Genomic DNA, 16,076 nt, shown 5'->3' with positions numbered 1-16,076 from the left:
ATACACTCCCGCCACGGAAGCATATGCATGGTTTTTGTGTACATTAGCTATTATATATTACATATAAATTTAGAAATCTGTCGTTCCAACGCTGGTCCAAATTAAGATAAAGATTAAGGTAATGTTAATTTAACATTGCAAAACTGAAACAAGTAGCCTTTACAATCTGCGTTGCCCCCCCCCCCCCAACACATCAATTTGTTTCAAGTTTTACTTGTCAATATCAACAGTGCAGGAAAAGGTTATAAAATACTCTCAAAATAGTCCATTTCGCACTAGAAATTGTTTTCTTTGGAGAGTAACCACAAGTTTCCGTTTTCCGTGCAAACATTTTATGCCAAAGGTATTTCGTTTTTAAGGGAGGGACGCACGTCAAAAGGTTGCGCGCATCTTTGCTTCGCCCCCCCCCCCCCCCCAACGTCAATTCCTTGACTCGGCCCTGAGATATGCATGATGTATCAAAATTTATACATTTACCTTGGCCCCCTTTTGAAAAAACTTTCAATTTCTCTGTTTTTCCATTATATATTCATAGATATGTTCGTATATTGTCTTATTGGTTTAAGGTTGCCAACAGTGATAATATTATCATGAAATCTGTATACAAACAGGCTAAGAGTGATAGTGATAAAGGTTGCCGTAATTAAGTGTATAATGTTAAAAAGATATTAAATGATTATGGTTTTAGTTATATGTGTTTGATGATATTTACAATGTTAATGTTAAATCATTCATAGAAAATTTCAAATGTAGAATTCACGATACTTTTAAACAAAATCGGTATAGTACTATAGAAAATAGCACGGTGTTAGATGTGTATAGACATTTTAAAACCTGTCTGGAATATGAACCTTATTTAGATATTTTACCAAAGAGTTTACGTTTTTTTTCTTTTGTAGACTACGGCTGTCCGTGCACCCACTCCATATTCAAACTGGTAGAAATAACGTTGCACGCAACCAAAGATATTGTTTGTGTTGTAACTCTAATGACATCGAAGTTGAATATCATTTTATTTGTGTTTGTTAATCCTTCAGCAATTTAAGAAAGAAATATATCAACAATTGTTACTTTATAAGACCTTCTGTATTTAAATATATGCAGCTGTTGAAATCTAATAATAGAGATGAACTGATTAAACTATGTCTGTTTGTTAAAAATGCTCTCAAAGAAAGATCCGCTTTGATTAATGTTAGAACATAAATCTATTTAATGTTCATCCTCTGATATATATTAGTTTATTTCATTTAATTACTAAGAAGTATTGAATACCTTTGTACACTGTATATACTCATTTGTTTGCATGATCTGTACATAAACGTTGACATTATATGTTATATCATAATGTGTTGTTGACGATGTACATTGTACAAGTCAAAATAAATTGTCTGTCTGTCTGTCTGTAAAAAAGTCGTAAAAAATATATTTGTTACATACGTACAAACGCTGCCTTTTTAATTGCAGTTCATGTCATTGTATTCAAATTTATACATTTACCTTTGCCCCCTTTTGAAAAAAAAACCTTTCAATTTCTCTCTGTTTTGTAAATTGGTCGTTAAAACATATAGTTGTTACATACTGAAAAACAAAATGAATCCAAACAGGTTCAATAAAACACAATTTGGCACGATAAAACATATTTTTTTCATATAAGAAGGATGTAACTCTTTCATTAGATAGATTTGCACTTCAATGTGAACTTACATGTATGCAGTATTTTTAAACAAGGCCATATCAACGTAAATGTTTGTTTATAATATGCATTAAAAGATTTTATGTTTTGTATTGTATGTGTTGTATTATGGGCCGGCCTTTCTTTACAAAATAAAATTTGAATTTGAATTATTTGATATACATGTATGATATTCATTATATAGAATAATATAATGTCTTTTGGTTGATAATCGCCACAGGGAGAATAACTACTGCCTAGGGCTTAATAATATTTTATTGCATGAGAACAAACTTGACAATGAGAATATCAATGCAAATTTTAACACTATATCTAAACCGAAATTATAAAAAATCAAGCATGCAAAGGGATTGGGCCACGAGTTTTGCCAACATCAGTTACGGCCCTCTCCCGAGTTACGGCCCTCTCCGGAGTGCTTTAATAGCCTTCAAAGTCTTACCTGTTTTAATACATATGTTTCGTCATTCGACTATTTTAGAAGTGTTTGATTCAAAATAACTAACTATAATCTTGGAGTAGGATTACAGATACAGAGAAATAATGAACCTATCAATATTTTTCTCCGACCGGTGTGGGGGAGGCAATGAGCAGAGTTGAGGGGCACCAGGCGATTTAGATGAACGGCAAACGTTGTTGTGTAAATCCCGTCCCTTTAAAAAACCCTTGATTCTGAGGTGTTCAAGATATAAACAATATTTGGGAAAAATATCAGACTCATGCCCCGTCTGTACGTCTCCTCGACGCACACATCCAGCAAAGACGTTAACCACAATAATATGGGTGCTCAGGGAAACATTATTATAATCTGTACATTGTAAAATTTCTCTGTAAAGCCACAACCCTCAACTGTATTGTCCATGCCAAAATATATAAAGTATTGTTAAAGCTTAAATATCATTTTTGCTGGGAGTAGTTATTGGTCCCAGATTATTAATCATGGCGTCTGTTAATATGGATAAGCAACGACGCGTAATTATAGTCCGTATAAAATTAACTAAACCATGGACCTATGTCACACTAATCCAATCAAAGCTTGCTTTATAGGTCCGTGCTAAAACTACCAAAGTCCAAATTGGAGCTAGCCAAATTACAGTTTGACTATAGTGCACATCCTACTTACGGAGAGTCTATTTAGGATACGATTTTAATTGGTCAACAAAGACTTTAAGTAACTTGTCCGATTAGAAACAATACCGGTTAGATAAATCTTTCACAATGCTATACCGGCTTGATCCGCAGAATAGCTTCCACATTTTTGATCCAAGTTAATAAAGCGCTCTGTAAAATCGTTTAATCCACCCTGATTAAAACGTGATGTTTACAAAAACATTTTAACAAATTTGTTTATGATGGAGGAAAAGTTATACAGAAGCTTTGATGAAAGGCCAACCAATGTGCGTAGAAAAACACCCACACTTCATACATTCCATATTTCTGAAGAACATTCGAGGTTTTTGTTTTGTCGTTGTACAGGACGTCCACCTAGTTATTCTAAAATGCCGTCCAGTCTTCTTTTTTAATGATGTTTGTCCTGGCCAAACATCATTGAAAAAGAAGCCTGGACGGCATTTTAGAATGACTACATGTTGCATGAACCACTGTGACTCAATTTTTTGAAAATAAAATGTTGAATAAGTGTGTAGTGATCATGATCGAAGTCATTGTTCGTCATTCCATTGACCAAAAATTCACTTATAATGTATATAAAAAGTGACCAAATACTGTTTATACTGCTAATGCACCATAAAACCCTGCTAAATGCCCCGCACCTCGGGGACGTCCTTGGTAAGGCCCACCTCCTGTTTTTTTAACGCGAAAACAAAACCACCGCATACACTCGGCACTGCAGGGCCACCTGGAAGGTAAAAACATGGTCTATTTCCCCGCTATTCCCAGTGGCTGTGGTTACAATTGACTGGTGCATAAAATAACTTTAGTGTGTAAACAATACATTTCAAGAACGGTTGATGGAATTTTGATTGATTATGTTTTAAAACCAATGTTCTAACAATTCTAATGACACTAGAAGTCTCATCAGGACATGTTTGTCTTGGCTGCCTGTCTCAATCAAACATGCCAGCACGTCTGCTGTCACGGTGTGTTTCAAGAGGCTTTCTTTGAAACATGACGGCATAGTAGTGTTTAAGTGTAATCTCATTTCAATGCAATTTCCTCATAAATGCCATATTCCTTGAGGCCATTCCTTTGGATTTGACATCAGACCTCTGACAAGGCGGTTTTCTTTGATCTACATTTATTACTACCATGCGAGCATAATTTTATGTTTAATATCTTTATTTCCCTGCAATTAATCTCAATACTTAAAACAATCATTGAAATTAGACTTTTGGATGAACAAGCCTGAATTCATATACATGTACTAAAGCTTAGCATAATTTTTTTTTAACAAGCCCTGCTATATAAAATTCAGAATTTGAGCAAGCCCGGGAGACATTTAACCAGTGCAGGGCTTGCGGGCTTGTTTTATTTTCGACCATTGTTAAAAAAATGAACCTGTTGAACTGGTTTTTTAATAATACTATCACAACACAGTTATCATTTTTCAAAATTATACCTAATTATATATTGTTTTATATGAAAATAATATGGCATAGAAACTCACAAATTCATTATTGATGTGAAAAGTAAAAAAAAAATCCAATTTTTAATAGGATCCTTTTCCCCCAAAAACTGGAAAAGACCTGTAAATTATGGTCAATCACTAACATTGTGAACAAACAATATATGCTTTAATGAATGGAACTATCAGTTATCAAATGAGTTTCTTTCTTAATGCTATATTCTAGGATAAAACATGAGATTAACATTATTAAATTTTGAAATGTGATTTTGTTTTTCAGCCAAAAGAGCTGATAAAATGGAAGGAGGAAAGTAAGATATTAAATCAGACATAATAATTGTTGATTTGCTGGTTTTTGCCTTCCGTATTAAACATAAACACAAGCAGGTATATGCAGTTAATACTTTATTAACATTAGGCTTTTGGTTGGAGACAGGCAACTTAATTAAGTTTACAATAATATAAACTTAAGTTATTTGGATAAAAATAAAATGAACTATATGTTTTGCATCTTTTGTAAACATTTACATGCACATTCTGTAGTAGCTTTTGGTCATAATGTAAAAAACTTAAATGTACATTTTAAGGTCTCCTCATTTCAATCTTATGTGTAAACACATATTTATTACACATAGGTATGTTTCATAACATGGTTTTATGTCTGCAATAACTCAGATAAGGCCCGGAAAAGGAAATGGCGGGAAGAGAAACTTCTCAAGCAGCTGAAACGACAGAAGGCGGCAGAAACAGTTGCCATGGAAACAGAGAACAGGAAGTTGAAGGAGGAAAAACAGCAGAAAACACAGGGTAATGTGATAGTAATGTTCTCTGATAACATAGATTGCTTTATGGAATATGCTTGCATGCCTTACAGCGTGGACACAAAATGCCATCAATCCTTTTATATATATTTTTAATTAAGTTTTCATCACGATTAAACATCAGTAAAATCTTTTGCAGCTGTGTATTCTATTTTTTGGGAAAGTTAATTAGAAATGAATAGCCGGTAATTGACCATACTATGGGTAAAATGATGTCACACTAATCCAATCAAAGTTTGATATTGAAATAAACAGTGACGTAACAATCCCTTAAGTGCTGTCCAATATGAATGGCCTTTTTTATACCCCCCAAAACAAAGTTTGGGGGGGGTATACTGGAATCGGGTTGTCCGTCTGTCTGTCTGTCCGTCTGTCCATCTGTCCATCCGTTTTTTTTTTGTCCGGGATTCATCTTTGTCGTTATTGAACAAATCTTTTTCAAACTTTCAGATATTAATGGCCATGATGTAAACTTGCGCCTCTGTGAAATTGGTACGGGTCACATGACCCTGACGAGAGTTATCTCCCCTTGATGTGTTAAAGTAGGCAAAATAAGCCCTGTCCGGGATTCATCTTTGTTATTATTCAACAAATCTTTATCAAACTTTCAGAAATTAATGGCCATGTTGTAAACTTTCGCCTCTGTGAATTTGGTACAGGTCACATGACCCTGACTGGAGTTATCTCCCCTTGATGTGTTAAAGTAGGCAAAATAAGCCCTGTCCGGGATTCATCTTTGTTATTATTCAACAAATCTTTATCAAACTTTCAGAAATTAATGGCCATGTTGTAAACTTTCGCCTCTGTGAATTTGGTACAGGTCACATGACCCTGACTGGAGTTATCTCCCCTTGTAGGCAAAATTAGCTTTGTCCGACCTAACTCCAGGGCAAACAACCTAGACATGGAGGGGTGGGGGGTATTCGTTAGCCTATGGCTTACAGTTCTAGTTCTAACAGAAGTTCTAGGGAGAATGTAAATATTTTGATTTTGTTTAATTCAACAAATTTTACCCCTAGGGATGTTTAGTCAGTAGACTGTACTCTTTTTTGTCATTTATATAGATTATTACTTCAGTTAAGTGAAAGAGAGCCGTTCAGTTTTGACCATGTAATCAAATGATCATGCAAAATTGAAATTAGTAATTGAATCTGGGAACCATGCTGAATGTTAAATATACACAATATGGGAATCGATCTTACTGAGAAAAGTAGAACCACAAGTAATGCTTTTTTTATCCATTTAATTGAGTAGCAATGAATGTATAAATGTTGTGAACTGAAATGAACTAATATAGGATTAAATTGTCAGCCATATATGGGAAACACATGATTGCAAGCAAAACTATCATTATATGTTTGTTTTAAAAAATGGTTGCTTATTCATTAATACATGATGTGACATGATTAAAGGAGTTTTCTAATTTTGAATTACAATGACAAGTATAGTTTGAATTAAAATCTATTTGCAGGTCGGCCATACACAATATCAATCGCTCTGCCAGGGTCTATCCTGGATAACGCCCAGTCTCCTGAGCTACGCACTTACCTGGCGGGACAGGTTAGCATACATTTATGTACAAATACTTAATAGGATTAACTATATAGTTTATATAAGTGTGATTGTTCAGAACTTTATTGAAGTTCACTTAATATTTTAAGATGTACTGCAAATATCAAGTGTTTCTATGAAACTTCCATAGAAGTGAAGATTTCTGACAAAGTTTTGCACAATCAGCTCATAGAATCATACCTTCCTTATTCACCTCCAAGACAATATGGCCCCGTATTTTTACTTGGGCCACAATGCTGGTCATATCTAAGAAAGATATTACTTCTATATAAGTTGTAATGAATGTGTTTTCAGATAGCGCGGGCAGCTGTGGTGTTCAACATTGATGAAATAGTCGTGTTCGATGAGTCCGGCTCCACAGAAAAGTAAGTAGTCCAGTCATATTTATGTTTGTATTGAATTTCTTTTTTTTTGAAACCTTGTCTAAGATATTCAACTGAACATTGGTACAAATGCTGTCAAAGACACTATACACATGTATAGCAAGGCCCATAACTATGACCTAAATGGTTGCTAGGTTATGCCCTTTTTTGAAACAAACTAACATACAAGGATTTTAACTTTGGCCATTTCTAATAACAAGTTCTAGATATTTCAATAAAACTTGGTACACATGTTGCCAGAGATAATACGCACAAGACCCATGACTCTTGACTACTTTTCGAGGTATACCCTTTTTTCGACATGAAAGCATGCAATTTTTTTTAACTCAAAGTTCAGTTCAAGATATTCAATTAGACTTGATGTACACATGTTGCCAAAAAAAAAGGATGCACATCTGTAGCAAGGCCAGTAAGTATGACTTAAATAGTTGACCAATAAACCACAAGAGACAAGAGTTAAGATTAGCACTGTTGCGCTTGTTTACAAAAATGGCTACTGCTACAATATGCTTGGATGAAATCCTGATCTACATCTATTATATATCTACATTGTGTGTCAACGCAGTCACGCTTGACTATGATATGACATTTTTGTGCAAAACAAAGATATTTATACAAATGTTGTCCTTATCCTGACCTTTAAAATAGCCACTGATGATTTCAGGACAACAGAGGGAGAATTTAAGGGAGTTGGTAAACATGGACAAGGAAACGTTCAGCTAGCCCGGATTCTACAGTACCTTGAATGTCCCCAGTACCTTCGCAAGTCCTTCTTCCCACAACACAAGGACCTCCAATATGCAGGCAGGTTTAGTTTGTGTATATACCCCGGTATATGTGTGTTTGAGGGTAAGGGAGGGGGAGAGGTCTGCATGGACACAGAAATGTCCAGCTGGTCTGAATTCTACAGTGCCTAGAATGTCCCTAGTTTCTCTGCAAATACTTCTGCCCACATGACAGTATGCTGGTGTATGCCATGAGAAGTGAGGTTAGGAAAGAGGTTAGAAAACTTAAAATGTTGCAAAAAACTACTAGAAATGGTGTGTGAACAAATCAATGCGAACCCCATATTTCATCTCCATAATTACTTGAGCATTGTACCGTAAATGACTGGGTATTAGACGCATTTTTTCCCCACAGATTTCGATGTAAAAAAAATGCCTGCTTCTAATAACCAGTAACCAAGCTTTTTAACTTTTTCTCTGAGGTCGATTTGAGACCAAGAGTTTGTTTAGATTTATGTAGAAAGGGATGTTACTCGCGTCATATCGATTGAGTATATACTGGTTAAAACAGCAGTTGAAGATCAGGATATGGTATATCGTAAGATGTTTATAATTTAAAAAAGTTTATAATTTAAAAAAATATTGTACTATTAAAAGTATTCAATATTAATTTGTATTAAACAATAATTAAACATGCATATAAAAAAGCATAGTTGGGCACTGTCAAAATATTTTTGTCGGTTGTACGACAAGGTGTGAAAGATTCGCACTGCCTTTAGACCTGTTTAACATACCAATACTACAAACTGATGCGATAATATGGTCTTGTTTTTTGGCACTTTTCCATGTTCTTTATTCTTTTCTGTAGGTGTTGACATTTTGAGAACAAATCCGTACAATATAAGATTTTTGCATAACTTCACTTTTCATTCTCGACAGGTTATCGTTTACGATAGACTGCCAGAAAGAAATCTTACAAATAGTCATAAAAGGTACTTTTCAGTGCAATCCAGAAACAAATTGTCACACTTAGTACTTTTCAGTGCCTATCCTAACATGAAACGAATAAAAATGGAACGTATTTTGCATTATCATTGTATGGTTTTAAAGATAACCATCGCCATTTTTCCGATTATTTTTTTTCGTCACCGTCAACAAACATGGTGGCCAAGATTGGCAGACGATTTTTACATATTTTGTATGCGTCCTTTAACCGAAAACATAGATTAAAAGTTTTTTCTCAGATTTTTTCATGGAATTTTTTGCCTGCGTCTTATATCCCCTATCGTCTTATACCCAGTCATTTACGGTATCAATAAATATGAAAAATATTTGAGGATTGGGTGTTGTATTGAATAATTTAGAAGTTGATTTGATTCATATGGTTTTATCAATTGTGATCATTCATAAATATTCTCAGGACAATATGAACTGCCACGCTATCATGGATAAGTGTGCAAACAAGGCTTTTTGTCTGTATTATACAACATTACTTTTGTATCACATGTACATGATGAAATATCAATCTGTGTCTTTAAGAATGCTCCATTTCCATGCAAAGTCCATGGGATCCAGTTTACAAGGAGAGATTTTTTTCCCAAACCCTAAGATATCTTCTGAATTATATAAGAAATTATTGGTGGTGTTTAACCTACCCACATTCTATTCCAGAAGTGTTGAATATTCTTGACTGTCTCAATCACATGACAATGAAAGCTGTTAACTAAGATCTTTGTTTTCACTTATACATCAATTGTTGAAAACAATTAAATTTTCAAATAGTTAGTGTTGCTTAACCTTCTAATCTATTTCAGGAGTGTTGAATCCGCTAGACTGCCCCCACCACATGCGAGCCCAAGACGAGGCTGTATATAGGGAAGGCGTTGTCCTCAATAAGCCCCCCAGGGAGGGGAGAGGCTCCTTTGTTAATATCGGGCTCACCAAGGTTAGAACAGTTGGATTTATGAAATATTCCTAGTTGTCTAAAGCAAGGGTGTTGTTACCCCATATACCCCTAAGGAATGAAAGAGGCTCATTTGTTTATGTTGAATTCACCAAGGTTAGGATATTTTAGATGATTATAATTTTGCGAGGGTTTATAACCCACAAATTTTCGTGAATTGTTCTGGGCGCAAAAAACGCAGAAATATTGAATTACCTATGTTTGCCCCTTACTTGATGATGGCGATGAGAAGTTTGCTAAAACCAGGAAACCGCGAAAAGCCTCACAAAATTAAAACAATCCACAGTGGAAGGATAAATGAAAATGGATCAATTTTGATTTTCTGTTGAGGTTTTATTTTTAGAGTGTCTTATATGTACATGACCATGTTCCTCTGAAAAAAAACGAAAGTCTGCCAATGCTCATGAAATTTGATACAAACCATCATCAATTGACTGTTCTTTAAAGCACTTTATACATGTATATAATGATGCCATTAATTGTTGAGCTACAGCACCCCCTAGCGGGCATGTGTGTTTTGGCGCTAAAGTTGAAAGTAAAGCTCATTCTAAAATATGTTTTGTACTACATTCTAAGTTATGGTGATTATCCCAACACATTGAAACTCAATGCTGGTTGTATCAGACGGATTCAGACCCATTAGTTCATATAAATTCAATAACATATCAAAACTCTAATGATGTTTTTTTGGACACAAAAAGCTTGGTAACCCATTTATAAATAATTTTAATAATATAATAAGTTGCTTATTGTGTTGGCATTAGGTGAGGACATAATTATTTATTTTATTGGATATATTTTTCACCATTTTAATTTCTGCTGCCACCTCTAGGATGTTCAGATAGACAAGCATTTGAAGGCCGGAGTCCGGGTCACCGTGAAGATTGACCCTGCCACTACAGGTACATGTCTTACTCTCATCTCTCAGATTGGTTTACATCTTTGTTGAAATTGACTGGTTATGAAATGTAACTGTTGAAATGGACTGGTCATGAAATTTTTCTGTGGAAATGGTCTGGTTCTGATATTAACTGTGGAAATGGTCTGGTTATGAAATAATACTGTGTAAATTGACTACTTATGAAATATAACTGTGTAAATTGACTGGTTATGAATTATTACTGTAATTTACTGTGGAAATGAACTGGTAATGAAGTGTTACTTTTTTCAGATCGGAAGAACATGCGGGGGACAGTAGTGTCGCCCAGTGAGCCAAGAACCCAAGCAGGGCTTTATTGGGGCTATACGGTGAGACTGGCAGGCTCCTTAGGGGCAGTTTTCACAGAGAGCCCATACCCAGAGACATACGATCTCACCATCGGCACTTCTGAGAGGGGGACGGATTTGGATGAGTTTTCATTAGAGGATGCAGATTTCAAGTGAGTTTCGCACTTGTGTTGATTGAATAGAAATAAAATCTTAATTGAAATTACTTAACATTCATAAATTTCTTTCACAATAATAACTAAGCCAGGTTGAAATTTGACATCTGTATGTATTTAATACATGTGTATCTTTCAAGTTTTTCTGAAGTACCTTACCGTTTCAACTTAAATATCAGTGATATATCCTTGACTACCTGGCATAATGTTTTTACTTGATATGTTGCATCTTGAAGTTTAAAAAACGTTATTTTCACCTTTGTCTGTTTTTCAATGAAAAAGTTGAGGTATTAATATAGCCTTGGTATTGTTGTCGTTGTCATGAAGGAACTTTAACCTTAGCTAGAAGATTAATACATGTTAAAAAAAATAGGTTAACCGGTACATGTTGCCAGAGAACATGCACATATGCAGAAAGGTCCACAACTCTGGGTTGAATATTTAACAGTGCTCTTGCTAAACATTGAGTATATAAATGGTATAATTACAGGCACGGCCTGGTGGTGTTTGGAGGAGTGAAAGGTCTGGAAGCCAGTCTAGAGTCTGATGAACAACTCGGTGTGGAGGACCCCAGTCTACTGTTCCAGCACTACCTAAATACCTGTCCACAGCAAGGGAGTAGGACTATCAGAACTGAGGTAAGTAGATACGGTAGGATTAGGGGGAGGTTGGAAATAGTTGAATATAGGACATAAATAATTGATAATAGATGTGGGGTATTGAGCATTTTCCAACAGTACTTTAGCACATATCAAGTGCAGGGCAGAACTGAGTTACATGTATGTAGATTCTGTAGGGTTAAAGGAGGGGGATGAGTGGTGATAGCAGGATAAAGGACATACATAATAGATGTAGGGGACCGAGCCTGTTGTTCCAGGACTATCTTAACACTGCGTAAAGCAGGGGAGTAGAACCATTAGAATGGAGGTAGGTAGACATGGTAGGGGGAGGGTTGGTGATAGGGTATATAGGACATACATAATAGATGTAGATGTAGGTAAGGGAGGGGAGGAGGAGGGGGTATAGGACAATTGGGCATGGAGGACCCCAATCTAAGGGTTGATGGGTGTGTTTGGAGTGGGTCGGGTTATGGGGGGTAGAGGAGGTTGGTTATGCTGGTATTATTTATAATCTGGCAAGAAGTTCTGTTTTCCTTTAACCACTTTAGATAACACATTTATTTCTTTGTCCAGGAGTTCATTATTATTACCATTGCTGGACTGTACAAACAACTTTTTGTAAAACTACCTTAGTATGCACTTGTTATTTATTTTGAGGGAATGAATACCCTTAGGCTGGTGTTAGATAATTGGATTGTTGGATAAACTTAAAATTATTTATATTTTTATTATCCAGGAGGCCATTTTGATCACAATGGCTGGATTGAGACCAAAACTGTTCAGCAAGAGAAGACAAAATCCGGAGTCCTGACAATGGACACCTAACATGCTCTCACCTCCTTAATTGTCTTGCATTTGTATCAATAAATATGACAAGTTCTTCTAGTTGAATATTTTTACAAGATTTCACCTTTACCTTGTAAAGTCTGGTTTAAAATCTTCAGCAGTGACATCATTAGCAGCAACGGTGGTACTTTATTATGCCCCCCTTCGAAGAAGAGGGGTATATTGCTTTGCACATGTCGGTCAGTCGGTCAGTCGGTAGGTCCTTCGGTAGACCAAAGCTTGTCCGAGTGATAACTCAACAATTCCTGGACGTATTGTCATCAAACTTGATATGAAGGTTGGGCCTGACCAGTAGATGACCCCTATTGATTTTAGGGCACATTGGGTCAAAGGTCAAGGTCACAGTGACCTTGAATGGTAAAATAATTTCAAGCTTGTCCGAGTGATAACACAACAATGCCTAGACCTATGGTCATCAAACTTGATATGGAAGTTGGGCCTGACCAGTAGATGACCCCTATTGTTTTTGGGGGTCATCAGACCAAAGGTCAAGGACACAGTGACCTTGAATGGTAAAAGGTTGTCCGAGTGATAACTCAACAATGCCTGCACCAATGGCCCTCATACTTGACTTGGAGGTTGGGCCTCACCAGTAGATGACCCCTATTGTTTTTGGGGGTCATTGGACCAAAGGTCAAGGTCACAGTAACCTTGAATGGTAAAAGGTTGTCCGAGTGATAACTCAACAATGCCTGCACTCATGGCCCTCAAAATTGAACTGGAGGTTGGGCCTGACCAGTAGATGACCCCTATTTTTTTTTGGGGGGGGGGTCATTGGGCCAAAGGTCAAGGTCACAGTGACCTTGAATTGTAAAAGGTTGTCCTAGTGATAACTCGACAATGCCTGCACCCATGGTCCTCAAGCTTGACTTGGAGCTTAGGCCTGACCAGTAGATGGCCCCTATTGATTTAAGGGGTTATTGGGCCAAAGGTCAAGATCACAGTGACCTTGAATGGTAAAAGGTTGTCTGTGTGATAACTGGACAATGCCTGCACCTATGGCCCTCAAACTTGACTTGGAGGTTGGGCCTGACCAGTAGATGACCACTTTTGTTTTTGGGGGTCATCCGGCCAAAGGTCAAGGTCACAGTGACCTTGAATGGTAAAAAGTTGTCCGAGTGATAACTCGACAATGCCTGCACCCATGGCTCTCAAACTTGACTTGGAGGTTAGGCCTGACCAGTAGATGACCTCTATTGATTTAAGGGGTCATTGGGCCGAAGGTCAAGGTCACAGTGACCTTGAACGATAAAAGGTTGTCCGAGTGATAACTCAACAGTGCCTGCACCCATGACCCTCAAACTTGACTTGGAGGTTGGGCCTGACCAGTAGATGACCCCTGTTGATTTTAGGGGTCAAAGGTCAAGGTCATAGTGACCTTGAAAGCAAACAATTCCTGGACCTATGGTCATCCAACTTGACATGAAGGTTGGGCCTGACCAGTAGATAACCCCTCTTGACTTTGGGGTCATCAGGCCAAGGTCAAGGTCACAGTTACCTTTAATGCAAAAAATGTTAACAAATCTTCTCCCAGTGACATCTCAACAATGCCTGAACCTATGATCATCAAACTTGACATGGAAGTTAGGCCTGACCAGGAGATGACCCTTATTGATTTTAGGAGTCATTGGGTCAAAGGTCAAGCTCACATTGACCTTGAATACGAAAATGTTTCGAGTGATAATTCGACAATGCCTGCACCCATGGCCTTCAAACTTGACTTGGAGTTGTGTCTGACCTGTAGATGACCCCTTATGATTTTAGGGGTCATCGGGTCAAAGGTCAAGGTTACAGTGACCTTGAATGAAAAAAGCTTGTCTGTGTGATAACTTGTCAATGCCTGCACCCATGGCCTTAAACTTGACATTTAGATTTTTGGTGACCAGCTGATGACTCCTATGGATTTTGAGGTAATAGAGTCAAAGGTCTTGGTCATAACACACTCTATCCTCAAACTTTGAATGGTCATAATTTTAAAACTGCCTCAATGGCATCCAATGTCCACAGTGACAATCAGCTGTCATTTCGGTCCATGCATATTTCATTCAATTGTCCATATAATCCATACAACATGGCGCTCAGGGAGGGCATAATGTTTGACAAACATCTCTTGTTTCGTTAACACCACAAAGGTACCATTGGAAAGGTGACTGACATAACCACGTTTACATGAACAATAATGAGATTTTCCCTCACAAATCTCCCACTGTACTGAGCCATATCCCCTTTAACAGTTATTTTCTCACAAATCTCCGACTGTACTGAGCCATAGCCCGTTTAACGGTTATTTCCTCACAAATCTCCACTGTACTGAGCCATAGCCCCTTTAACGCTTATTTCCTCACAAATCTCCGACTGTACTGAGCCATAGCCCCTTTATCAGTTATTTCCTCAAAAATCTCCACTGTACTGAGCCATAGCCCGTTTAACGCTTATTTCCTCACAAATCTCCACTGTACTGAGCCATAGCCCCTTTATCAGTTATTTCCTCACAAATCTCCACTGTACTGAGCCATAGCCCCTTTATCATTATTTCCTCACAAATCTCCGACTGTACTGAGCCATAGCCCGTTTAACGCTTATTTCCTCACAAATCTCCACTGTACTGAGCCATAGCCCCTTTATCAGTTATATCCTCACAAATCTCCACTGTACTGAGCCATAGCCCCTTTATCAATTATTTCCTCACAAATCTCCGACTGTACTGAGCCATAGCCTGTTTAACACTTATTTCCTCACAAATCTCCACTGTACTGAGCCATACCCCCTTTATCAGTTATTTCCTCACAAATCTCCACTGTACTGAGCCATAGCCCCTTTATCAGTTATTTCCTCACAAATCTCCGACTGTACTGAGCCATAGCCCCTTTAACGGTAATTTTCTCAAATCTCCGACTGTACTGAGCCATAGCCCGTTTAACGGTTATTTCCTCACAAATCTCCACTGTTCTGAGCCATAGCCCCTTTAACGGTTATTTCCTCTCAAATCTCTGACTGTACTGAGCCATAGCCCCTTTAACGCTTATTTCCTCTCAAATCTCTGACTGTACTGAGCCATAGCCCCTTTAACGCTTATTTCCTCTCAAATCTCAAACTGTACTGAGCCATAGCCCCTTTAATGCTTATTTCCTCACAAATCTCCACTTTTCTGAGCCATAGCCCCTTTAACGGTTATTTCCTCACAAATCTCCACTGTACTGAGCCATAGCCCCTTTAACGGTATCTTCACAAATCTCCGACTGTACTGAACAAGCCAGTGTGTAACAGTGAACTGGGAGTATCTGAAGATGCAGTAATGAATGCTCACCAGTTAATTCAAAAGGATATATTTTTATCACATAACCTTATATACTTGTTTCGAGCAATGAAATTGACGTCATTTTGTCCTACTAATTTTGCATAAAAATTGAACTGTTTATGAATAAAATCTTTGATTTTGGCCACAAATTTGTCATGTGAATGAATTATGCATTATTACTTTTCCTAAGCA

General features: G+C 37.0%; 1 protein-coding gene across 1 annotated transcript; it reads left to right on the top strand.

Annotated features, from left to right (window-relative positions):
* Positions 1–2,959: 2,959 nt before the first annotated feature.
* LOC128206105 (putative methyltransferase C9orf114) lies at positions 2,960–12,619 on the top strand. The gene is made up of 11 exons (XM_052908287.1): positions 2,960–3,087; positions 4,555–4,585; positions 4,950–5,081; positions 6,567–6,655; positions 6,962–7,032; positions 7,715–7,854; positions 9,590–9,720; positions 10,571–10,640; positions 10,910–11,117; positions 11,611–11,758; positions 12,477–12,619. The coding sequence occupies exons 1-11, from the start codon at positions 3,040–3,042 to the stop codon at positions 12,549–12,551; spliced, it is 1,143 nt and encodes a 380-aa protein (XP_052764247.1). The 5' UTR covers positions 2,960–3,039; the 3' UTR covers positions 12,552–12,619.
* Positions 12,620–16,076: the final 3,457 nt, after the last annotated feature.

This window comes from Mya arenaria, chromosome 10 (assembly GCF_026914265.1).
Source record: "Mya arenaria isolate MELC-2E11 chromosome 10, ASM2691426v1".
In the NCBI taxonomy this organism is placed as follows: Eukaryota; Metazoa; Mollusca; class Bivalvia; order Myida; family Myidae; genus Mya; species Mya arenaria.
This window is presented reverse-complemented; position numbering and strand designations above follow the sequence as displayed.